The sequence below is a fragment of the Tympanuchus pallidicinctus genome, unplaced genomic scaffold (genome assembly GCF_026119805.1).
Source record: "Tympanuchus pallidicinctus isolate F22 unplaced genomic scaffold, pur_lepc_1.0 scaffold3, whole genome shotgun sequence".
Classification (NCBI taxonomy): Eukaryota; Metazoa; Chordata; class Aves; order Galliformes; family Phasianidae; genus Tympanuchus; species Tympanuchus pallidicinctus.
In genome coordinates, this window is record NW_026294747.1 from 24,853,934 (window position 1) to 24,880,447 (window position 26,514).

At 38.0% G+C, this 26,514-nt stretch overlaps 1 protein-coding gene across 3 annotated transcripts; it reads right to left on the minus strand.

Annotated features, from left to right (window-relative positions):
• Positions 1 to 697: 697 nt before the first annotated feature.
• Positions 698 to 25,279, minus strand: VPS39 (VPS39 subunit of HOPS complex). Of its 3 annotated transcripts, none has more exons than XM_052696976.1 (26): positions 25,053 to 25,279; positions 23,613 to 23,678; positions 22,273 to 22,337; positions 20,924 to 20,966; positions 20,313 to 20,363; positions 19,794 to 19,888; positions 18,663 to 18,761; positions 17,913 to 18,005; positions 15,802 to 15,985; positions 15,206 to 15,326; positions 14,738 to 14,858; positions 13,778 to 13,907; positions 12,477 to 12,619; positions 11,459 to 11,602; positions 10,761 to 10,902; positions 10,470 to 10,556; positions 8,928 to 9,001; positions 8,287 to 8,385; positions 7,934 to 8,051; positions 7,334 to 7,462; positions 6,779 to 6,881; positions 5,859 to 5,904; positions 4,929 to 5,078; positions 4,640 to 4,774; positions 3,960 to 4,051; positions 698 to 2,900 (listed from the first exon to the last, which is right to left on the minus strand). In XM_052696976.1, the coding sequence occupies exons 1-26, from the start codon at positions 25,123 to 25,125 to the stop codon at positions 2,825 to 2,827; spliced, it is 2,679 nt and encodes an 892-aa protein (XP_052552936.1). In that variant the 5' UTR covers positions 25,126 to 25,279; the 3' UTR covers positions 698 to 2,824. The 3 variants fall into 3 exon arrangements, with proteins under 3 accessions (XP_052552936.1, XP_052552937.1, XP_052552938.1); XM_052696977.1 differs by lacking the exon at positions 20,313 to 20,363 and adding an exon at positions 22,744 to 22,776; XM_052696978.1 differs by lacking the exon at positions 20,313 to 20,363.
• Positions 25,280 to 26,514: the final 1,235 nt, after the last annotated feature.

A 26,514-nucleotide genomic window follows, 5' to 3' on the forward strand; every position in this document is an offset into this window, starting at 1 on the left:
AGCAGGTGTGAACAAATAACGAACACCACTAACTATATTATATGGCACTTAAAATACACATAAATATTGAAGATGAGTCTTGATGATATCAAGACTCCAAGGAATGCTCTCAGTGTTTTTTATTGATTGTTCAGTCTTTATTTGTTGCTGTTTCCCCCACCCCAGTTCAACTACCTGTGAGGGAGACAGACTTTACCTCAGAGCCAGTATCTCCCATTTCTGTAGAATGGGAAAATGAGCATGTATGTTCTATTTCCAACACCACAGTAGTAGACCTAAAAAAGTTAAGCAACTGCATATCTGTGAGCTTTACTATTTCCTGACTTCAGCACAGTGTTGTTCAGTCACCTTCCCCCTGAAACAGCATATCACCACTCAAAAAAACACATCAATGATTTTAGTATTCTCTAGTAAATGTATTTAATTGTATAAGACTTTCAAAAACATTATTCAAAGGATACAAAAGTGTTTTTAGTAGTATTTTGAGAACATTCACAAACATACTATAAACTTGTAAATCCAAAGCAGAAGTTGAGAAACAGTAACAGCTCTCAGGTGACATGGCCTTATCTGAATTACGCATTAAAGCAGAAGTGATACTGAGAATCCCTGCATTAAATCTGACTTTCAAAAGAAAGCGAAGATTATTAAAATAAAGCCCAGAAAGCTTAACTGCACAATGACTGACACACACACCAGTTCACAATATTTATTACAATCTATTGCTTTAGACAAACCTGCTGTAGCTGCTGTATGGTTAATTAAATCCAAGCCACATTGTAAGAACCAACAACAGCAACAAAAATACAGCACAAATCACTTCTTTGTAAAGGCTATGCAACAAAGATGAACAGAGGCACAACCTTAACCATGAAAGTAAGAGCACAATGAAGTTCCTCATATGCGAATACCACTCTCCAGGTAGTAGACGATGGAAGTAAATAAAAATCATACTAACAGTATTAAATCTAAGATAGGTAAAAATCAGACCAATATTGTCGTATTTGTATATAAAGAATACAGGGCCTGATAAATACCCTTCTTTCATTCTCAATGATCTGTAAACACAACTCTCCCAAACTATCTTCCCTCTGCACCTGAACTAGTATATAAAGACCTATACAGAATGTGCAAATTGAATATAAGTACTTTAGACTCTTTTCTTCCAATAGAAGAAATACAAGGTTAAAAACACTAATACCACAGATTCCCTCTTCCCAGACTCTACAGAAAGACCTTAGTAGCAATATCACCCGAGATATACAAGCATAAACGTAGCAAAACACTGGACCATGAAATTCATAGGAATGCACAGTATATAAACAATAAATAGAAATACGTGGAAAAGGAAAACAGTTACCAAACAAAACCATTAGCAGTGGTAAATTAAAGTGAATTAGGACTCCTGACAGCTTACTGCAGATCTGTTCCTAAAATAAACACATCCATGTCACAGTGGCTTAACTAAACCTACAAAGTCAGCTGAGATTTAGTTACACCTTGGGCAGAAAGGCTTTATTACTCAATCATTAAAATGTAACATCTGATAGTTACATATCATGAACAATATTATCTAATTATTACAAATGTGTAAGTATTGCTGGAGTCAATTTGGAGACAAAGATCAAGACAATTAACTTATGTGCTACTCCTTCCTTTTCAATACTGCTGCTCACATTCTTTCTGCACCAATCACACGTTTCAGTATTTCCAGTATCAATGTGCGATAGATTACAGCTTACTGAAAAATTAGTTAGACAAAAAGGTTACAGCCTTCAAGGAGTGTGGTACAACCCAGTTTTTGCAATTTAGACCTCTGGCCCAAGAGTAACTTAGGAACAGTACCAGCCCGCACAGAACGCAGTTGTTCCAAAGCATTTGAGAAAGAGAGATGTTGAAATAGTCTAGATTTTACTTCAGTGTTGGGAAGTGAAACAGTGACCAAAGAGCTTTATATACATAACATCTTAAGCGTAGTCAAGAAGTTCAAGCAATAACTGTAGTTCAATCCCTCAAAAAAGTTGCTTTCCAGGGTGTTCTTTGCTTTTTATATGAATACAGGAACTTCTTAGAACAGTCTGAGTTTCCAGTCATGCAAAGAGTGACCAAAGTCAGCCAACAGCACACAAATTATTTCAATTTACAGTTCTTAAAAAAAAAAAAAAAAAAAAAAAAAAAGCAGCTCTTCAGTGATGCATTTGCTGTTTGCCTGACTATCTCTCGTGCAAATTCTTTTTATCTGAAAGTCAGGTGATAACACTGAACACCAATAAACAAATTCCTTTGGCCAACATTTAAATATTCCCATTACTGTGATAAAAATAAAACTATTTTCTACATCTCAAAATAGGCATAGAAGCCTCCTTTATGCCATACATCTAGTGATTTACATGCGGTAGTGATACAGCTGCAATGACTCAAAATACATTTTCATTTTTGAATGACTATTTACATACAAGGCCAAATCACAATACTGTTACCCCAAGGAGGACTTCTGCTGTAAAAGTTGCCTTGTGAACAGCTTACAATTGTCTGACAACTCATTTCACAAGTTGGAGTGCATTACAAAGCTTATGGCTGATCGGTTTTTATTCTTCATCTGAGTACTGAGAGGTTCAACATAGTTGTCAGCACTATAATGACAAGATTAAGTCATTTTCTAATAAATCAATATGACCATATTGGTACAGTCTGTCCTTAGATACAAATGACTTCTACTTAGTGAGAACCTAGAAACAAGCCTCAGTAATCTCAGAAGCATCAACTTTTTAAGCCATCACTTCTGAACTTCATAGGAGTGTTGGGATTATTGAATAAGTCCAGATCAGGTGTCCAACGTGTTGACTTCTTTGGAGCAGAAATAATGCACAACTATTGCATTAGGGTATCGAGCAAATGCGCTGTGAAGAGATAGAAACAAAAACATCAACTTTTTTTTGAAACACAGCAAATACAGTTCTCTCTGTTGGAACAAGAACAGAGCAGTGTCAAAATCAGAAAAAGGTGCTTACACAGAACTGGCTCTTTCCTATTGAGATTTCACCCTGAATATTCTGTCGGATAAAATCAAACAAAAGTGTTCTATGGATTTTGAGAGTATCATTAAAAAAACCAACCTATTTTTATTTCTATAGGCACACTTTTCTTCGAAGCCACTGGCACCATTTTTTATCTGACTTTGGATTTAAGTTTCATCCTAGTTTTTGGGAGATGTGGTAACTTACTGACATGATAGTCCTTCAAATCCTTACTGAAATTCACAGCATTAGAAAAGCCCTAGACAACCAAACCAACATTATACACACAAACTTTAATTCTGATGTTACGAGCTATACACTAATAAGAAACTTGAAAATTACTATCTTCAGACTCACGTTCATTAAAATATTTTGGAAAAGAACTATTTCTTTTGTAATCGTGAATGCTAATGATATTTTGGAACAGTTCACACCAAGAAGATAAACAATTAATGATTGTACGGCATTCCACTGGAGTTTCAGATAGAAAAAAAAAATGTCCATAATGTTCTATACCAACCCATCATTACTTACTAGGAATAGCAGAAGAAAAGTTACTGGAATCTAAGCATCAAGTGAAACAGTTCTATTTTTACATGTTTTAAGATTGCTATACTTCAAAACATAAATTAGACAGGGAATCACAAAGCCATTAGATATAGAGCTATTCCACATGCATCTTAGTTTGAGATTCTTCACATTGTTCTCCTTAAATTGCAGCTAAGAAGCAGTTACTGGGCAGTGTTCTTACAAAAACATTCTCAGTATCAGATACGATTTTCTGCCTTCCAGAGTAGTAAAGTAAGATGTCTTTAGAATTTCTGATGGCATGTATATAGATACATACAGACACAAACACATAACAAACATGTATACACACATTTTAAGATTTGATTCACATTTGATTTTGCTTCCCAAACTTTAAAGCACATGCTCTCTCACCTGTTGCCTATCTTCTTTTTACATACAGTACACACCTTCTCCTCTGTAATTATGCACTTTACTTGCTGATGCAATATTCGCTCCTCTTGAACCTATGGGACAGTAAATAAACTTGCTTAAAAAGTAATACCATGGTACAGTTCCTTTCTAGACTGGTGAAACTAAAAAACTATCAGAACATTCAATTTTCAGTGGCTGTATCTACATCAGCAAGTTGTATTGCACAAAATAAGGACTTGGTCTTGTGTAGAGTAGAGCAGGTGATAGTGAAGACCCAACATCAACATTACAGGTATTCCAGGATTTTATTTTGAGTTAGTCTGAACCACAGCCTAAAGCATTCTACCCATTAAGAGAATTCAGCTCACTACTGAAGTGCATCCTCTGATTTAGTTTACTTGGAAGAAATCCAGTCCATGCTCTCCAAGACCATCCTGCAATGCACCCCAGGGCACAGTGAGTCCAGAGACTCACAAAGGCACAAGCTCCATCCAAATTAAAATGACTGCACTTGCTATCATACCCTGAAAAGGGGACATTCAAACTATCTGGTGCACATTTACTAATTTCAGGTGAACTACGGCACCATCCAGAGAAAACACATCACATATAAGGAATAGTTGATTAAAATACCAAACATCAGCTTTACAACATAATTCCACTTGGTTATGGGTATTTACCCTCAGAAACTCAGCATGGAGAAGATTCTTGAGTACTTGATTGAATCTTTTCTTCTGGGCATTTTCTTCAAGGACTTTCTCTAGGAAGATTCGAATCTCACTAATCTGTGTATTTGCTGGAAGAAGGTTTATTGCCTAAAGCAAATATTTATCCAGTTAGGAAAAATTACAATAAATAGAGAACAAAATATAAGTTCACTCAATTCACACTGTAGCATCCTGCACACACACCTGCTCCAGTATGTTCTGCCTACAGTACAAACTTAAAGTACATACGAGTCTTTCCTACCTTGGTGGTATCCAATTTGCTGTGATGCAACTCCAACACCTGCAGAGCAGCCTGCAGATTGGCTTGAGGCTCCAGCACTTCCATCTTGATTGGCCCCAAGCAATGAACACTAGGTGGAGAGAGATACATCCGGAGCAGAGACAGATAGACCTGTTACACAAAAGGAAAGCTGCTGAAATCATCGCACTCATGAACTCAGGAAGCAAGAGTACTAGTAAAGTACTATTTTTATTTTTTATTTTTATTTTTTGCCATTCCAAATTCTAAGTCATTTAAGCAGCTTTTTTCTTAAAACCACAGGAAAAAAGATGTACGAGTGATGTTCAAAGACTTTTAAAACTTGTATTGTATGTTAAGGTTTTTCTATGAAAGTAGTATCTTTTAATCATGCCTCCCTCATTTATCTTCTATAACTCATCTTTAGAAAACAACACTTTCATTTTTAGCATTAACTTTTTTGTAAATGTAAGTGGAATAAGAATGCAGTATTTTATCTAAATTGCATCAGGAATTTATCTGCAGAATATATGCTCAACTCAAATAATGCAGCACCATTCACAAAAACAAACAAAAAAATAAAGTACATTTGTGCTTGTAACTCCTAAATCCCAAGAGGTTATACAAAGGTTCCTGTACACCTCACACAAAATCCAAAGCAAAAAGTTTACATTCCCTACCATGGCACAAGCAGTCTACATATGCATCCAACCTGTTAGCTTTATGTTTTTGTTGTCCCTTTTTTTTCAGTGCTTCAGGAAAAAAATATTAAGAAATGTTTTATTACTTATATACATTAAATACATATTTTATATGCAGCCCAAGACAATTCTTCTTCACTCACTGTGGCTCAGGTAAGTCAAAAGGTTAAGTATCCAGGGTCTAAAAACATCCTTATAGAAAAAGGAAGTCTGCAAAGATGGAGCTACTTACATCTTTGTTGCCATCTTTGTTTCTGTCATAATGTTTATGGCAGTAGCTAGAACAGAGAAGAATCAAGTGAAATGCATGAACAGATTTGGACCCCAGAAACTTATTCCAGAGAAATTATCATCTATAAAGTTCAGTTGCTGAGGCCATCCACATCAGGTGACCATATATCCAATTCTGATCACTGGTTGCTTTGCATTACAATGCTGAGAAAAGGCAGGTTTTGTGCATGTCTTCCACTTCCATTCAACTTACAAAACTTTCACATTGAAACTGAATTTAATACCTTGATTTCATTATATTAAAAAAAGAATGGAAGGGGGTGGAGTGGAGATGTTATTGTATTTTAACCATTTTAAGGAAAAGATGTCTCTGCTAGGCATTTCATGAAACTAACTTCAGAAGAACCTGGACTGAACAAGTGTCACTGTTCAGACATTCCTGTCAGTACTGGGTTCTATTTTCACATAAATACTTCAGATTCACTGAGATGGTTTCCTGGCACAATGGATCCAGAAAAAAAAAAAAAAACCAACACATTTTTGCTACAGGGCTGTGCTAAATGAAGGAACTTAACTTGCACCTGGACTAGTGAATCCCTGTGATAACAGAAGGCAAGTAAAGTAACATCCACAAGCTCACAAACTAAAGAAATCAGTGGAAAGTAAGCAGTGGAAAGCCACATCTGACAGGAAGGAAACAAAGAACTCATTTGATGTGAGTAATATTGCTAAGAAGTGGAATAACAGAAGAATGTGAAAAGTCAATCCACAAGGGGATTACATCGTTACCTGTAATCAACAGATAACTTGAAGAGCCCACAACTCAAGGAAACATGGACACAAGATCCTGAAACCATACAGCACTCACACTCCACATACAGCAATAACTCACTACAAAAATCTATTTTAAAAAATCCTTACTTTTCAGCCATGTTGGTGTCCTTTAGAATATGAACATAAATAAACAGAGCTTGCTCATGCTTCCCCATACGACCCAAGAGCAGAGCACGTTCTTCTAGAAGACCTAGTGGTAGGATGAACGATTAGTCAATAGCTACACTTAAAAATGACAACATAAGGTCCATTACTAACCAGATTAACGGAAAAAAGAATAAAATGGAGTTTAAACATAAAGTTATACAAAGTCTACTACAAAGTAGAGATAGTAATATTTTTGAATTCTCAAGTAACTTTAGGATATAACTACTGAGGAATTCAAGCTCATCTAAAGGTTTGGCTAAATACTTAAGTGATAGGAGATGTCACTGAAGGTCTTAAGCCAGCATTTAAATGAGTCTTGTGAGGACTGAGAAAAACAGTTCTGCCAGCACACATACAGTGAATACATACACAGTGTGTATTACAACAGATCTAGCCATCTTCTCTTCTTTTAGTTGCTATGATTCTTAATAACTGAGAAGGTTCTGTTGTAAAATAGAAGAAAGGTTTAGTTTAGGCTAAAGGAATTGAACTCACCGTCAAAGGGAAAGTCACTAATTAGTCGACTAGGTTCATAACAACTAGACTTCTCCAAAAAAAGGAGGAGTTTTTTCCGGTAATCCCCTAAGTCTCCTCCTTCCTCCCCAGCAGGCACTGCAGATTTATCTGTATGAAAGAAAGAATATCAGTTACCATATTACAACTATTTCATGACACTAGTAACAGAAGAGGAAAAAATAAAATTAGGATAAACCACATTCTAATGAAACTGTTCCATTTGTAAGAGTTGAGTGCACCTGACAAATAACTTCAGGTTTCTAAAACACACGGACAAGTGTCTGATTAGACAGTATATGGTTAACCAAAACCCACCTCTGCCCTTAACAGAATAAAGTGAGCAGTAGCTGTCATTTCTTTTAACCATGAGCAAAGTTGTAACTCGGTCACTTAAGATTTCCAAGGTAGCAAGAAACTAGACTTGCCTACAAACCAACAATTTCTGTTGTTCGCTTTCTTTCATCATTTAGGGTATCTTCTCCTTCTCAATATGAAGAGTAGAGGCTTAGAGCAATACACTGTGAAAGTTCCCCTGTGCCATCCCACCCCCCTGGGCTACCAGAAAAGGCTAAAACATACCTGCAGGGAAAGAGTTGAGATATTCTTTCATTAAGCCCTGCACTTTCTCACAGTACAGCTGGATCAGATAGTTGTGAAAATCTGCGCCAGTTTCTTCCCAGACGTGAATGATGTGTTCCTGTAAACACAAGTTCTGATTAGTTAAAGATACTCTGGAAAGTAATTTGCTAAAAGCAAGCAACAACTCCATACTTCATGGTTACTTTTACCAAGCTTGAACTCAAGATTTTATTTCCTGCACAAGTTACAGCAAAGCTAGCATTCTCTGAGACACTACCATGTACACCTTGAGATCTAAAGGCTTATATGAACATGTACTAACCATAAAGCAGTAACACGTATTGAGTTCTTACCAGATATGGAATAGCCAAACTTTTAAAATTTTCAATCAAAAAACTGAGCACTTTGTCTCGTGGCAATGCTTCCACTTCAGGGAGGTCTTCTGTAAATATCTGTAAAATGAAATTTTATTCACTGAATATTTTTAAAGTGCTGCAATGTATTTTCTCTGAGGCTGAATGAAGTTCAGCATATCAGTATGTAAGTCTGAAGAGTAAGCACAAGCAGTATTAAAAAAAAATCCAAGCAGCTTATTTAGACACCCAGAAGATACCTCCCATCTGAATAGATGACCAAATTTCCACTTCTGTAGCACATAACTTTTACAGTACCCAACACCTCTCAAATACAGAAGTCAAAGAAAATTAAGAAAAGGAAATTAACATTTAAATTAAAGGATTTTAAATATCCAATCATGCTCTCATACAATAATGCTACACCAAACTCAAGGGTTCTTAGCCACTTATTATAAAACAAGGTATTCTAAGAATGGGAAAAAAAAAAAAAAAAATGATAAGCTGTCCTGATCCATCTACTGCTAAGCATTCTGTTACAGTGCTGAATGCAGACAATATCAGACACTAAATTGGATTTAATGTTACCACATGCATTCTTACACCATATGCTGCACTAAGAATCTCAGTGGCAAACTTACTTTCAGTCCATCTTCAGGATAATCTCTTAGCACCCAGACAGAATAGGAAAATACCAAGTGCAAATTCTCTGCACCTGGAACACAAGAGGTAGCAGTGCTCAGCACCATATTCCTAAAGATCTACCTACTCACAACATAAGATGCTTTCAGAGATACCCACGTTTCAGTGATAGTAAAATTCTTTTCTGTTTTCTCCACTCCAATCAAGCAAATCACACATTGCAGTCTAAGGACACAATTCATTACTTTGCAAAAATGATTTCAAACAGGAGCAAAAATTAACACTCAAATACTGAGCGCCACAAAATTTCTACAAGTCAGACCAAAACCATGTTCTCTTAATCAACTCCTAAGCATTTTCCTTTACTAACAGTACTAATTTTTCTTATTAGAGTGAAAAACACTATACTTCTAAATTGTGCAGTTTCTTTCAATTTCCACTTTTCAGTCCAATGTCCTCTATGGCAAAGGGTCAAATCCTTTCACAGTAAGTAAGAAATTAGCAGCTGATATAAGTCCATCAAGATGAATTTATCAAGATAACAATCCTTACAAAAATAATTTTTTAAATAACAGATTATTTTGTTAGGCTATAATCTGAATATCACTACAGATCTCTAATAGGTGAGTGACATTATCAAATTACACCAAGTGTAAGAGACAGAGCACAACAGGAATGGTGTCAAAGCCATGGGAAGTAACACATTATCATTGAATAACCATGATGCTATCAAGAGCCAGCAAGAGCTCTTTCAAGAAATAATGAATAAAAATATTAAATATATACGTATATGGATGGATACACAATCTGAAATTATATACAAAAACTAGCTTTGCCGGTAAGTGTGAGAGAAAAATTTATGTCTCCCATAAACTACTTTGAATGGTTGGGTTTGATTTACCAGTACTGTGATAAATGAAAGAGTTGTGCATTTAGAATTAAATAATAATAAATCATATGGGAAGGGACTATTCTTAACAACAACAAAACCAGAGAAGGTCTTAAGTAAAGATGAACAGCCAAGCTAGGCAATTTCCTACTACAATGTTATATAACCAGCAACTAGAACTGTTAGGTCATAACCCAGATTAATCTAGACACAGGTTATAACTTAGATTTATCTACACACAGAAAACAAAAGCTTCATATAGGACTCTTCATTTTGGGAAAGACACTACAAAGCCCAGCAACTAGTAGCTAGACTTTCCACTGGAAAGCCTATCCCAGAAGTAAGGCTTTCCTTTCATCAGTGATGGCAAACCATTACCAGAATAAAATACAAAATAATATGGTATATTTTCTTACAGTAGAATTTTTATTTTTTTTTTTTAAGTCAGAAATAAGGAATGTTTACCAGTAAGATTCTCAAGTTTAAACTGGACACTCCTGAGCTTTAATTCTTAAAGTCTGCACCACGCAAGAAAGCAGACTAGACAATGAGGTTGTGCTTTAGCTTGATAGTATCTATGAAGTTTCTGAACAATAGAATAACTAAAATCTGGAAAGAGCAACACTTCCACAGAAACAATGTAGACATTTACCCAAATGCTGCAGATACTGTACTGTCCTCTCATGACCCTTCAAAGGCGAGTTGGCTTTCTTTGACTGATCCACCAGCACCTGTAATGCTTTCAGACAAACAAAAAGGTTAATTCCTTTACAAGCATAACTATCATTCCAATTTAAGCCACAACAAGCTACTTGAGAACAAAAAAAAAAAAAAAAAAAAAAAAGGAAGCTTTGCTGTAAACAACACGCAGGCAGTAATGACACAAGATTAAGAGCATATGCTCCTATCCCTTTCCTTCTCCTCATCCCAACCCCACACCTACCTTTCTCATGCAGGCCTTTCTTCTCATACAATATTATGAGCTCACTGTATTTGTGAGCCTTCTTCAGTACGTGTTCACTCTCCTCAATGTGGCAGTGATTGTTCTCTAGACGTAGCAGTGGTGCCACAAGCGCTACATTTGTCTGCAAGCAAGAAGGGAGCACTCAAACATATTTCTAACATTCTAAGTTCTTCCTAAACTTGTAGTACACAAAGTGAGTTGAAACAGAGAAATTGCTCAAGAAGCAACAGCTTCACATCCAGATAAAGCCACATCTTCCTTAAGAAGCTCCATTCCATAACTCATTAGAAGAGAAGAGAAACAATACATCAAAGCAATTCCCCTTCCAGAAAAGAGGTCTGCTTTGAAAAGCATTATTGACAACAAAAGATAACATTGCTGCATTTAACAGTAAAGGCAACATAATAAGCAATGGTTAAAATGCCAAAACAAATAAGCAAGACAATGTTCATTTCACTGAGGCACCTACAAGTACTTCCTTTCATGAAACTGCCTCCTGATAAATGAGAAAACTAGCTGAGACCAAAGCCTCCAACATCATTTCTAGACCAAAAGTGAGACAGTTTTTGTTTGAGAATTTGACATAATCCCTTCATCCCGCTCAATTTTTTCATCCTGATATTGCAACAGAATTTGCATTTTAATAGGAACAACTTCTAAGTCAGGTGAAAACTCACATGGAGGTAACACTTTAACAGGGTGGTATCAATTATTTGTAACAGCTTCTTTTTGGATTTGATTGTAGGTGTCCCTTCCATGAGGGGTGAAGTACTGGATTGATGGTCGGAATCATTTAGCTTCTTCACCAGCTGACTCCTTTTCTGAAGGACATCAAATGAAAATTTAGTACCCCAGAAACTATATTCCACCAAACAAAAAAACTAAACAAGTAACTTACTTAATCAATTGGTTCCTTAAGAATTTTTACTATTTCCAACTGCTCAACATACCATCTTTTCAACCACAATAAGGTATATAAATTTGTTTTGCAAAAGTGTAGTTTCACAAGATGTCTGAAATATATATTTAACCTGAGCAAAGACATTTTTAAGAAATCAGGAGACACTTAAAACACTTGGAGAACTGTTGTCCCCGTTTTCGAGATCCAGTCCGCCAGGGGCTAGTGCCATCACCTCACTAGGGCCATTAGTGACACAGACATCAATATGAGGAGTAGCAAATGGCATTTATTGTAACTAAAAGGTGACTTATGTATCCTAAGTGCTTCATCTAGCCTCTTAAGCATGAACCACAAGGCACAAAAACATTCTCCTAAACACAAAGTTCCCAGTTAGTCTAGTAAGAATAGCAGCAGAACAATTCAGAGTCCACAAAAATAAAGAGGTCAGAAAGTTATTTTATCCACTGCCTCCTGTTCAACTTTATCATGCATACTTTAGACCAATTTCCTGAATAGAGTGCCCTCCATAATAGATACCAAACAAAACCAAAAGGTCAAGAGCCCAAGACCTCTTCAGAAAGCTACTGAAAACAAAATACCAGACTCAAATTCAGATCTGAGTTCAGGAGTAAATTTTATCCAGATCTCAGAGAAGCCATGACCATGAAGACAGTTTAGTATGGCTAGCCTAACAGAGCTGGAGTAGATGTACTGCTTCCTGCAAAAAATCTGCACAACAAAAGATGCTGCAGCTTGAATAACCCTGCTCTAAAAACAGACATAGGAGTACTCACTTGCGTTAGGTAGTCTATCAGAGCTAAATGTGCCTTCTCCAGCTCTGCTCCAGAGAGCCCTGGCAAGGGGTTGGGATACTGTAACTGTTTCCTGTAATCTGTTGGCAGTAGGTCAGGATACAGACCCATCACGTGAGTGGGATCTAAGCAAAAAATAACTAGTATTAGTAATCATAACATATAATGTTGCCAACTCTTTAAATGTAACGTAGCTTTAATGTAAAGTTAGCTTTAAACATAAAGTTAACTTTCCAACAGAGCTGCCTCATCAACTTGTGTGTCCACTAGATTTCAGGTAACATAAATTGTTTACCATGAGGAGAAAAAAAAAAAAAAGCTAGAACAAGGCAAAAAAGCAGCAAGAAAAAGACTGTTTTAAAGTCCAAGCAGAAGTTTCAACTTGTGCTCCTGTCACACACAGAGGGCAATCCATTACTATCATCCTTCTACTGTTCTACTTGCAGAATCCTGACATTGACAACTTCAACAGTAGGACAGGATTTCTACGAACAAGTAATGTTTTCAGGAAAAAAAAAAAATTACGAAACCTGAACTGAAAATATCATTATTCATATTAGCACACCGCTGTTTTCATGGAGTTTAAATAAATTCCAAATTTTCACCCTCTAATTTAAGTTCAAAATATTTCAAGTTAAAGTAGCTTTCAAAAGTAAATATGATGCTAGACGTCACCAAGGAAATTTCTAAGTTCAAATGCATAAGGGATGTACTGTCTGTCAACAATGAAAGAATCTCAGTCTTAAGCAGTATTTTATGATGCAGACCAGTCTTCAGGCAATCTTCCAATTATCTTAAAACAAACCTGAAGAATATCAGAGATTATTTTAACTTCCAAAGCCATCAAAAACCTTCCTGGCTTCAGTAGTTTAGCCCTTAAAGCAAAAACAAGGTTTAGGGTCCTCAGTTCAATCAGAGGACAAGAATGTAGCAGATCTACAGAAGCTCCTTATTTTCAACTCCAACCTAAAAGTAGACTTTTGACATGTGCAGAAACCTCCAGCCTCCAACATCTGCATGTATGCTATATGCACTGCAAGACCAGGCTACAATACAAATATATTCTGCACAAAGGGCAATTTCATGATTTAAATTAACTTCAGATATGTTGAGCTGAGCACTATAAGAGGCTAAACAGTTGCCTAGACTAGTTGCTATTCACAAGGAGACTGGTCAGCACAAGATAATATTATTTTAAAAAGGAAACCAAAACATACAATGATATGTAAGCTTCATTTCATCTCTTCCAAGCCAGCTATCTTAAGATCAACTTAAGCATTTACCTGTACCAAGCTTGGCAAAAACTTGCATTGACTCATCAAAGCGCTTCTGACAGAAGAGGTTGAAGGCAAAGAGGTTCTTTATGTGGTGAATTTGTTGTCGCTTCTCACTATCTGAATCATCTTTCATTTCCTATACACAAATTGATACATATTAAAAAATTTTGGGCAGCACAAACAAGAAGAAAATGCCTTAGAGAAATAACAGGACTAATATCACAGAATCACAGAATATAGTTTAGAAAGAATATGAAATCCAGAAGCCTGCTATGCTCAAAAAAGCATAATCTTCCTAAGTGAATACCTCCAACATTAATTCTTATGTGCTATGTAAATTGCAACACTGAGATAACCTGGAAGGTCTGTAAGCCACCTCTGGTTAACAATATAACAGAAAGTATGTTTACAGTCATTTGCTATTTCATTCAGTTTTTTCCCAAGTTCACAATCATACATGCAATTAATTTATTTTAAATTAACACCACAGAAGTTTTCAGAAATCAGAAAATCCTAAAACTGTATAAGCAATGGAATGAAATACACTGCTTCAGCATCTCTAAGAAAAGATTATGTAACATACAGGGCTATTACAAAAATTCCTGGTCATTGATAAAACAAAACACACAAAGCTAAGCAACACTGTTTACAATTGGTCCAAAGGCCTTAAAGTCCAACTGCCCAAGTCTGTAAGAAGGTTAGCTGATTAAACACCTAAGAGAGGTAACTCATATGCAAGATAACACCAAAAAAACTAAAGCAACTACATCAACACAGAAAACTGGCAGCATAACCCTAAAACTTACATTAAAGAAGAAATAATAATAATTTGAGAGTGTGTGCAAAGTAGGCAGTAAGGAGGTTAAGGTCTTCAGCCTAGCTGCAGTCAAGCAGTAGACAAACATTCTTTTGCATACTTTTGTACAAGAAAATTCCACTGTAAACCCAAGGATTTGGAGTACTTACTGCCAACTGCAAAGCCAACTCAAACTGCTTATCCTGCAGAAGTTGCTGGATCTGTGTGGCTATGGACACAGGGATGAGTCGCCAAACAAAGTGATTACTTGCCACATATATAATATTTGTCCTGCAAAGAAGCCAAAAAGTTTGTTACCACATCCTAATGCTGAAAAAGAGTAACACTCTACCAGAAACAATCCTGGCTAATTTATGCATTTATGACAAAGGCAAATTAAGCAATACTACAAAGCGGGAAGGAGCAGAAACATCTCCAGTGATCAGGAATTCCCAGAGATGCTCTATTCTTATAATTCACTCCTCAAGATATTACATACATTTTTCTGTTCACAAACAACAGCAAACTGTTTCAGTGCTATTACTTAAGCCAGGAGAGTATGAAGAGCTCTTCTCCCAGTTTTTCAGCATGCTACCACACAGACAGCTCAACAAAAGCAATCATGTTCTACTTAGTACCCTCCAGAGGTGATGAAGCGTGGTCTCTGCAGCTCAATACTCTGTACCAGCAGTCGGGGTTCAAATGTGCGGATCTCCACATATCTTGGCAGAACAGCAATGATGTAGGGAGGCTGATGTTCTATTTGAAAAACAGGTGAAAATATAAGTTAATTGTTCTCTCTCGACTTTGTGTCACGAAAGAGCAATTCTCCTTGAGGTCCATCTTTGTTTTCTTATTAGCAACAGAAATCAATGTCCAATGCTGACAGCAATTTGCTTACAGACTACAAGGCTTTTTGTTCATCTTTCAATATACAGAATTCCTGCAGCGCTCAAGTGCCCAGAAAAACTTCATCGTCTTCCATTTCAAATATTCTTCCTTTAGAGAAACAGGCTGTTTCTCTAAAGAAGAAAATAGGCTAAGAGTGAAAATGACAATGAAATTATAGAATAAACAAGCTGGACTCACTGCACTTGGAAAATACAACTAAAAACACTCTAGAAGCCAGCTGTCTCTCCAAATCCAGCCAGCTTTTAAACACTGTGAAAGTAACAATTTTATCACTTACAAAGGAGTAAAGAGGCAAACAAAACAAATTACTGCTAATTCTCACCCATGGCTATTGGAATATCTGTCCAATTCAATGCACATTTCTGGGTGCAGACCCCTTCTTCATTGAGGACAACAGTTAGATCATCTTGACCAACTGCAACTTTTCCATCTGCTACAGGTGCAACCAAAGGTTCCAGTTGCTTCCCTGTTGGAAATAGTTCTTTGATGGATCCTTTTCCATCCACCTAAGATAATAAAGAAAATAGAAAGCCTATTGTTCCAAACAACATTTCAAAGATATAGAAGAGAAAGTATCTGAAAGCAAGAGCACATTAAACGCTACCTAGTAGAGAGATTTTCAACTCAGATTAATCACAGTTAGGACAAGTCTAACTTAAAATTGCAGCAAGAATTTTCTGCATATGAGCATAATCTAAATAAATGTTAATTTGGAAATAAAGAATTAATACTCTTTTGTCAGAAATGACATATTCCTGTTACCATGATGTAATGCACAGCAATGACAGCAGAACAGCAGGTCCCAGGCTGCAGCAAGGTGAGGGTTTGCTCAAACACAACACCCACATGCACAGAAATAAAGGAAAGAAGTTGCTTACTTTCAAAAGGCCTCAGGTATGCAAGATACCCTTTCCTTCACTGCCAACCCTTAAATGAGGTCTGGGCAGGGGTGGATCCCAGTTCCAACCCTTCTGGTCACTCAGGTGCATTGCATGCAGCTGAGCTCCTCTGGGCTAGCCCTGCCTTCCTACCTCAATCACCGGGTCAAGCTGTGACTTAATATTTCTGCTACACATGATAGTAGCTGAGTACATATATTATTCAGGCACATAAAATGCATAGCACAGCAGCAATAGTGGCAAAATTCCCCGATTAACTCTTGGTGTAACTGCAGGATTTCAGTTAGGTCAAAACTTTAACATGGTTTCATTCTAGCATGAGTAACTACTGTAACATAAGAAATAAACTAAAACTAAAGCAAACTCCCCAGTCTTTTTCCCTTCCTTAACCATTCACTGCTGTGGCCGCAGATAATCCAGGTATCTGAACTCAAATGCATACTCCAACAAAATAAATAAATAAATAAATTTAATAAACAACATGAAAGTGATGTTTCATGAGTTGACCTAACAACACACTGTTGCCAAAACAGACAAGCTTATTCACTCAGTCCAGCTACATCTTCCTGCTGCTTCCCTTGTGTTACAGTAAAGAACTCCTATAAATCATCAGCTAAACAGCAGAGAACAATTCCTCAAAAACATGGATATATTTTATACATATTCAGTGAAATCCAGCTGCTCAGCAACAGGTTGGACAAGCACCAGAGCCAACACAAAGATGATAGCAAATCTCAACTCTGATTCCTTGAGCAGACACAGAAAGACTTGTACCACTAAAACAGTGGGAATCAGCAAGAAGGACACAGAAAAGGACTGCTTCTACCAGCAGTATCCATCTGAACTGGCCATAAAATTACCATGCAATCTTCCTGCCAACTACAGAACAGAGTTGCCATTCAGTAAATAGATGTATGCAAATGAGGTATACCTCACCTTCATCTCATTTTCCTGTAATATCAGCAGAAACCAATTTTAAAGGTGGAAAAGAGAGTCAAGTATTGCTGTCAAATTAAGCATAAGCAGAAACTGTAATAGTAAATGAATGGCAGTAAGTTTAGAGACTTTCGAACAAGAATTACTACTATTCAGCAAGAGAATAAAAAAAAAAAAAAACAACCCACAACTGCAAAACAAACAAAAAAAACAAACACCTGGTTGCTCCTTCTCCCAAATCAGAACATACTCCTAGTCTTTCCTCATTTTGGAGTAAAGTTCCTTCTCAGAAATACTGCATAAAATGCAAGCTGAGCTTACAAACTCTGCTGCCCAACTAAAACGTAAGCATTTGTGTTATCTTTTTCCTACAAGACTTTCATATACTAGTTCCAACAGTGATAAAGAGAAGATCTCTTTGTGGCAAAACTTTGGCTTAAAGGGATACGTTTAGATTGCCCTTTCTAAAATCACATACAACAATACCAAACACTGTTTGCCATTGTTTGTCAGCTCAACTTGTGAACACAGGAACATTCTACAGTCTCTACTGCTATTTATTTCTCCTTAAACACTGAATTTGAAAATCTGTCCTTACCCGTATCAGGTAATAGTCTCTCTTGAAGCCTACACAGATGGAGTTTTCACACCAGGCCATAGATTTGGGTACATCAGGTACACTGAAGTCACCCTGAGGAAAACAAGTCAAAATGACTGTTACAAGAGAAAAATCAAAATAGGAGTGTAACAGGAAACACTGTTGTTATCAAGCTCCCTAGCACACACACACCTGACTTCAGCTGGTCAAAAAAAGCAATGTTCAACTAAAAGGCCAGATTCATACACAGAAATAGGCATGCTGTCAGTTGGCTGCACAACTTCCTAGAAGAGATAACTGGAAACTTTTCTATGCATTTCCAATGCTTACTTTTATCATCGTGGTATTCTCAAGTGCAGTTCTCTGGGCTTGTCAGCAACTACCTTCTGACTTACTGACATACTTGAAAAAACCTCCCTGAATCTGAAGTTTTTCATGATCCACCTCCAGCGTTACCGCTACATATGCATTTACAAAAGCTGCACACATTAGCTTATTTACTAACATACTACAACTGAACACAGCCTTTTACTTAATTCATGAAACTATACTAATGCTACCAATCGTAGTTTAAACCCTGTATTTGCACCTTTATGTGCTGCCGCTTTGTTAAATCACCACAAAACCAACAGGATTTGGATATTCAATATACTCTAAAAGTCAGCATTGCCTCTTGTAGGGATTGCATGAAAAAAGCAGTAAATAGAATTCCTACAGAGCCATGCTAGCCTATCAAAACAGTCAACTCACTTGTAGTTCATGGAATTCTCTATCTTTCCAAAAATAAAGTTGTAGCTTCTTCCGCACTGCCACACACATTCTCAGCACCTCTTCTCCATTATCTGAACGCTGTAAAAAAGACAGGCCTAAACTCATCAATACTAACAGACAAAGAAGATAATACAAGGTCAAAAGAATCTTCAGCCTGAAGCAAAGCCGTCAGCTGAAGAGTAGCTTTGTTCATTCGTGCCAGAATGGGAGTCTCTAAGCACAAAAACACAGAGTAGGTAAGTGGTGTAGTTGAAAATGAACTTTGGTTAGATGGCAGCAGTTGTGACACCACAGAAATACAAAAAATAGAGCGCTGAATACAGATACACACAGAAACAGAAGATAAGTAGAGAGCTGTCAGCCCAACCCTGAAGACCATGATAAACAGCTTAAGCTCTATAAAGTATAGGAAAGGAAATGAACAACGCAAAGAGTGTGTTATGTTAATAACACTAAACATTAATGACTACCTTTCATATTCCATCTCAATGGAAAAGTTTCCAGACAAAAAATACTAACAAAGCTAAGTGCCTGTACAAACAAACATTGAGGAACTTTGAAGTGATGAGATGCACTTTAAAAGACATCACTAATTTTAACACTTAGGAAACACTCAATACTTACTAGAAAATACTGAATACTAAGTTTCCCATGGGATTAAAAGTATACAGATGATGGGCATTAAGCCATCTCTTCTGGTTACAGACCAGATTTCTGTACAATATGAGTAGGCTGAGAAACCTCGGATACAAAGGAGTCAATAAACCACAATATACTAACAGAGGATTGTTACACCTCATGGAACCATTTTACGGCCTGGATCTGCCATAACCATCATGGAACTCCTTGAACCAATGCAGTTTAATAGAAACAAAACCAGAATAAAACAAGCAATGGAAATGCTTGGTGATGCAGTGCAAACAGAAAAGCCACCCCCCACAGTTACCACAGGAGTGCCTTGAAGTTCAAGGTCACAATAAGACAGACACAAGGGGATATATAACAAACAAACACAAAATTAATGAACCAAATCTACACAGCAACATTAAAACTTTCTTTTTAAAAAGGAGGGGGGTAAGAACACCTATGCCATTGTGTTCCTCATCTTACCTGAAGGTCACAAGTAAAGAGAGATGCACCTTTTGCCTTGGAAACCGTAGTGATTTGTTGAAACGTCAACAGGTCATGGACATAAATGTTATTTTCTGTTTTAAACAAAATTCCAATTATTTTTCAATGTTTAACACACTGAGCTCACCATTAATTCATACAAATTATTGCAGTTCACGGTGGCATAAAAAGAACTGTTAAAGAAAATAAGACTGTAAGAAAGGAAAAGGAATCTTCTCCCAAAAACTGAAAAGTAAGTGCCGAGGCACAGAAATACAAGAGTACACATGCAGAAAAGACAACTAACACCAGCTCTGGTAAAAATCACATGAAGGAACTGAGAATAGGTGCTAATCAAGCAGAGGAAGTGGGAGTGAAAGAGCCAGCAAACAGGCTAGATCAGGGCAAGCTTGTGATGGAAGACTGTATGAACAAAGACCATTTTGAACTGGCTCCTGAAAGTAGTGAGAAGTGAACAGTTTCAAACAGAGGGTGCTGTGGTCAAGTTTTTGTACGCACGAGGACGCAGGCAGCTGAAATCTACACATGCTGGAGTCGGGAGAGCTGGGACTTGGAGATCATAGAAAAGGGAGTAGCAACATAAGCAAAAACAGACATGGAAAGACCATAAGGTTAAATGGAAGCCTGAAACAAGCAAATTCAGATCTTCCACAACAGGATAAAAGACTGCCATGTGCAAATAAGCTGCATTTTATGCCACATAGCAATGGTAAGTTTTTCATGCATCAAACAAGTTTGTACAACAGAAATTTTAGACTATTCTACAGTCTGCATACATACATACAATATGTAATATGTTAATGCACATAGGCCTCTATGCATATAAATTGTAGATGCAAACACACACTTTAGCATATATGCACGTTTTTTCCATGTTTAGTCGTGAAAAGTGTTAACACTTTTGTTCTTCAAGTTGGCTTACAACAAGCAAAGCTGCTTCCCATTCTAAGCTGCACAATGCTTCCTTCACCAGGTGAAAAAGCCTAAATTCTAGAAGACAACTTTTCAACAACTCAAGTACTATGCACATGTGGAAGGCACACCATAAGCAAGCCAAATAACCGCACCAGGAAGACTTCATTAAATATTAAAATATTTTCCTTACTTACCTAAAAGACTGACCAGAATTTTAAACTGAGAAACAACATGAATCTGAAAAAAAGAATTCTATCAGTGATTTCATCCATGAACAAAACCTCTGAAAGAAACCTGATTATAGATAGTCTAAGAAAAAGCATTAAACATAATCTCAAAATAATAAAAACTATGCTATCTATGCATAATCTTTCTGAGAGATATTGCAGTTGGTTTCACTTACACCGTGTTTTTCACAAAGCACACAGAGCTTGCAAACTAAGCTGATTAAAAAACAAAAAACAATTGGCATGCTACAGAAAGGACACTGAGGTGCTGGAGTAGGTCCAAAGAAGGGCAATAATGCTTGCGAAGGGCTTGGAGAATACGCCCTACAAGGAGAGACTGAAGGAACTGAAGATGTTTAGTCTTGGGAAAAGGAGGCTGAGGAGAGACCTTATTGCTCTCTTCCAATATCAGAAAGGTGCTTACAGTGAGAGCGGGGCTGGTCTCTTCTCGTTGGTGATAGGATGAGGGGAAATGGCCTTAAGTTGTACCAGGGTGAGTTTTGGTTGGATATCAGGAAACAGTTCTTTACAGAAAGGGTTGTTAAGCACAGGAATAGGATCCCTAGGGAAGTAGTTGAGTCACCATCCCTGAATGTGTTTAAAAACCACACACGATTTAGCGGAGGGTTATTAGTTAGGGTAGTACGGTTAGGTTGTGGTTGGACTTGATGATCTTTAAAAATTAAAGACCAGAATCAGAATTAAAGATCAATTTAAGAATTGCTCCAACCTGAGCAACTCTACGACTCTAATACAGGCGTACCTCTAAAAAACACGCATGAGTGACAGTAAAAGAGGCTGCTTAATCTTTTTGACATAGATGCTTTCCTGAGCATAACCAATGAACCAAAGTTTTTCCCCCACTAAAAATAAACAATCACATATTCATATGATTATCAGTAGATAATCAGTTACTTTAACTCTAAATTCCAAGTAACATAAATTATATTCACATTGCTACATTTTATGCAAAGGCAAATTATATCAGTCTGTTGGTGTCTTACCATCGCTATAACAACTATTTTGTCAGAGCAGTTGAGCACTTACTGCAAATAACAGCATTTCCATAAATGTCAGAAATAAGCTTGTACATCCCAATGCTTAGCTTTCCGCTTCAGTGAACACACCAAACTCATTGCTGATATGGGAAAATACTGGGCAAGAATACCTGGCTGTGCTGCCCCTAGAAAAATCTACTATAGACTCAGGGAAATTTTTAAAGTTTATCAGAGATTCAAGAAGTACATGTAAGATTGCACTTCTTTTCTGAACACAAGGAATATGATTCCCCATGCCAAGAAAATGTTACTTCCTACCTGCTGAATCTTTTTTGAGAAGTTCTTGTTGGATTTCTCTAGTGTCACTTCAAATCTATTGCAACCTATCAGAAAGATTTGAGAGAGCATATAAACTGAAGTTGCCTTTAAATTTATGGCAGAATAGATTTTACAGTAAATAGACCACAAAGAACTACAAAAGCAAAATCAAACGCTTAACAATAAATGCATCAGAAGGCCTTGTACATCATCAGGTAAGAACTCAAATAACACTATTCGTACTTGTCTGAGAACTTCATCAGTAGTTACATTTTTACCTTGCTGGGATTTCAGATAACAAGATTTAAGCATTTTGAAACCCAAAGATACAAAGACATCCATAAAGAATTAATCAACACCAATTAAGTATCAAAAACTTAAACTGCTAAGGAACACATCACTGCAAAGTAGACAAGGAATAAACACTACACCACAAGGGGTTTAAAAGGAGTTTTAGGGATAAAGACTTACAGACACTTTCTGATGACATAACCTCTCCTGGCACTGATGCAAAAAAGGGGGAGAAATTTACCAGGTGAGATAAGACACTAGCAACTCAAGACTAGCATGTTCCAATTGGAACAGACGTCCTATAAGTTTCAGAAAAAGCAAGCTGAATTCAGTCTCAATCAGATACAAACAAGTATCTTTCCAATAGTTGATGATCCTGGATAGAAACATTTGGATTTTTTTTTCCCTTTGCTGTCCCATGCTATACTGCATTACTGCATTCAATAACTTGCATTATCAGCTACTATATAGAAACCCAAAATATATATCTATCCAGTGAAAATCAACTAAGTTTCAAACAGAACAGCATTCTCTGTGGCATCTCCAGAATAGCCTATGAGCAATTATAACTAAGAGATAGAGCGAACAGTAGAAACATGAGAAAGTAAAAATAGTGAAGTTCCTTCTCTCCCAACCCCTGATGTTGATGAGCCCACTGAATAAACTTGCTCTTTCATTCATCTAGTAATCCAACCTTTCATTAGCAGATGACAAGCAAACCTGCAGCAACAAGCACATTGTACTGTTTTTGTGCAAGTTTATGCAGAGTGAGTGCATTCAGAGAAATTACACTTTCTGCAAAAGAAAGATCTGACAACCTTATATAAGGTACACTCTAACACAAACAACAGGCTGATACTACTACCTATCCTTCTTAACTATCTGATAAAGTGTGTACAGTTCTATTAAAGATCTCACACATTCTTTAAACTCTAAGTAGGGAAAATCATCAATCACACACATTTGTGTTAATATCACAATAACATCTGACACGAAAGAAATAAAAATAATATAATCAACTTCTTGTGTCATTCTTACAATCAACTTACCTACATCCTTCTTGATCCTGTAAAGAAGAAGATGCCCTTGTTTGGTACCAACAAGGAGCCATTCCTCTAAAAGGAGTAGGGAGAAAATAATCAGTTCTGGCAAAGAATGCCCTATCCAACTAAGCTGTATTTATCCTAACACCTATAAGCTTGGTTCAAAAGCCAAAGAGGACTTTATATGGCAACCATAGACACATCTCCCTACAGTGCTCTTGTGCAAGTGCTAGACTGCAGCATTTGTTACCATATGATGGCCAAAAACCAAACAGTAAAACAAAAGCTACAGCCAAGACATCAAACCCTGCTTACTGGTACAACTGTAGATAAACAAGCAGTTACATCTTTTTCAATCAAGAGTGTCGATAAGCTATTACTGAGGCATCACTATGTCCCAGGGACGAACACCGCTACATAATAGGGGGGAAAAAATGAAAAGGAGAAGTTCTATGCTTTAAAATAAAGTCATGCTTTTTATAAGAACTTCCCAAAATTGCCAGCTGTGCCTGAATCAATGTGGCATCCTTGCTTAAATGGCATTTGAAGTGCTTGGAAAACCAGCAGTCACTTAAGATTTATAAAAGAGAAACTTTTTATATATGAACTCTGTAGCAAAGTTTCAGACTGTTCCAAATTACAGCACTCATAACAATCAAAAGGCGTAGTATCTTTACCAGGTCACAAACTCTGACTGAAAATCTTCCTCTTTGCTGAGAATCACATAGGAAAAACATACACATGGATGTATCTTCCTCCTCCCAGTACTTCCTCATTACTTAAGATGCTTGTATTTATATACGTTCTCATTCTCCTGCAAGCTCTTCCTTCCACTGCTTGACTTTACCCAACCATTTCATCTGAGGCCTCCTATACTCTGGCAAGGTAAACACTTTCATAGTGACAAAGATTAAAATCTCAACAAAGAAATAAACAATCTTCTCATCTCCTTTGCTATATAATTCTATCACATATGTGTCATTGCCCAACTACAGTGCTATTACTGAGGTTATGGTAAACAGATTTAAAGAGTCGCACTTCCACAGCATCTGAAGGAGTTTTAATAGCAGCTTTGTCTCACAGCAGCACAGTACAGAACAGCCCAAGCAGCCACAGCAGCCTTCCCAACGCACCCGATCAAGCGCCGCAACCCCCTCACCGTGCACACCCCAAAGTACCACCTATACACTTATATAACACTAACACAAGCAAGCAGGCGCTAACGTTAAGGCTAGAAGGCCCGGCTGGCATTACGGATAGGAACCAGCCAGCACTCAGGGAACTGCTCTCAGCGCTGAAGCGACCGCGCTCCGGGCCTGCACCGCAGGCGCTCCGCAGCCGGGCAGCCCGCAGCCAGCGGCCCCGAGGACTGCCGACGAGGACGAAGGAGGAAGGGGGGCTGCCCAGCAAGGCGGGAGATGCGCGGCCGCAGCCCCGGCGGCTCACCCCAGGCTGCCAGGCAGTCGATCTGCAGCGGCAGCTTCTCCAGGATCGGCACGTGCTCGAAGGCGTCGTGCATGGCAGCGGCTCCGTTGGGCGCTGGCGGCAGCAGCAGCAGCACCCGCCGGCCAGGAGATGAGCGGGCAAGGACCCCGCGCCGCAGAAACAGCAGCAGCCCCACCGGCCCGCGGCACCCTGCCCTTCCCAGCAGCCCCCGCCGCCGCTTCCGTGCCGAAGCCCCGCCCGCCTGCCCGCCCCGGCCGGGGCGGGTCCGGGGGCGGGAGGGGGTGGTTCTGCGTCGGGGCCGTGCGCCGAGTCCGTGGGCTGCCCCGTTGCGCAAGTGCATAGCCGCGCGTGGCTGGGGGGGACGCTGAGGCGGAGGCGGTAATTGTAGCTTCTCAGTCAAACGCTACTGGCGCAGGCGTCTGGTTGCCATTCGCTAACACGGAACCGGAGCGCATAGGAAAGGCAAAAATTGAGGAACCTGAGGAAACCAGACAAGAACGGGAAAGTATCTCCTGCAAGTAACTGTTTTCAGAGGTCCTAAATTTTATTTTTTTCTCCAGCTCGATGACATCCACAAACTGATGCTTTTTTCCTGTTAGAAGACTGATATATTCCTTCAGGATGAGCTAGGTCAACGAAATTTAGCCTTCATGAAGAAACCTTCACTTGTTTTCTCATCCCTTCCTGAAGAGGATAGTTGCATTTACTCTGCTGTAAGTCTAAACTATCTAAACCCAGCAAGAAAGAAGCACACAGTACTGAGTTCCCTGAGCATCTTCACTGACTGAGACCGCTATGGGAGAAGATGGAGAATAAAGATGCTTTGTGGTGGGAGACTGAGGCACAGGAATGGAAGAACACAAGTGAGGTCCCTTACAGCAAGGCACTCTTACATCCATCCAGCTGCTTTCCTGCCCAGGGATGAGACCTGAAGCATGAAACCATGTTAAGTTGCATTCTTTTTGCAAAGGGAAATGTGCCTTGGGTATGTCAGGTCTCCTTGTCCTAACTAAGATTACTACAACAGCAAGAGGAAGGTAGCACCCTGTAGTGAAAGGAAGGGTGAGTTTCAGTAATAATAGGTAATAATATCTCAACATGCAAGTGGCTGTAACCCATCTCTACCAAAGTACAATCTGGCCTCATCAGACTTTGAAGAGTAGCATACTTATTTTTTTTTCAGAATGCAATGCCATAGAGGAAATAGAATGATGAAAAAAAACCATAAACACACCCCTATGACTGTAATCTGACACAAACATACCCTGTCTTACCGAGTCTTATGATCTTAATTCACATTGTGCCTGTTAAGCTGTTAAATTTTTTTGCCACGTCATATGATCTCTTAGTCTCTCCTTCAGAGTTTCTGGCATCATCTTACCACCCTAAGAAAAAGCTGGTCACCATCATCATCTTCCTCACTACTGCTACTGTTTTCAGTCCTCTGTGCAGCATGAAAATG

Coding starts and splice junctions, on each gene's coding strand:
- VPS39 (XM_052696976.1), bottom strand. CDS start 25,125: ATGCACGACGCCTTCGAGCACGTGCCGATCCTGGAGAAGCTGCCGCTG. Junction 7,463..7,933: donor TCTCAACTCTTTCCCTGCAG/GTATGTTTTAGC, acceptor TCTTTCATACAG/ATAAATCTGCAGTGCCTGCT. Junction 6,882..7,333: donor TAGTGACTTTCCCTTTGACG/GTGAGTTCAATT, acceptor TCCTACCACTAG/GTCTTCTAGAAGAACGTGCT.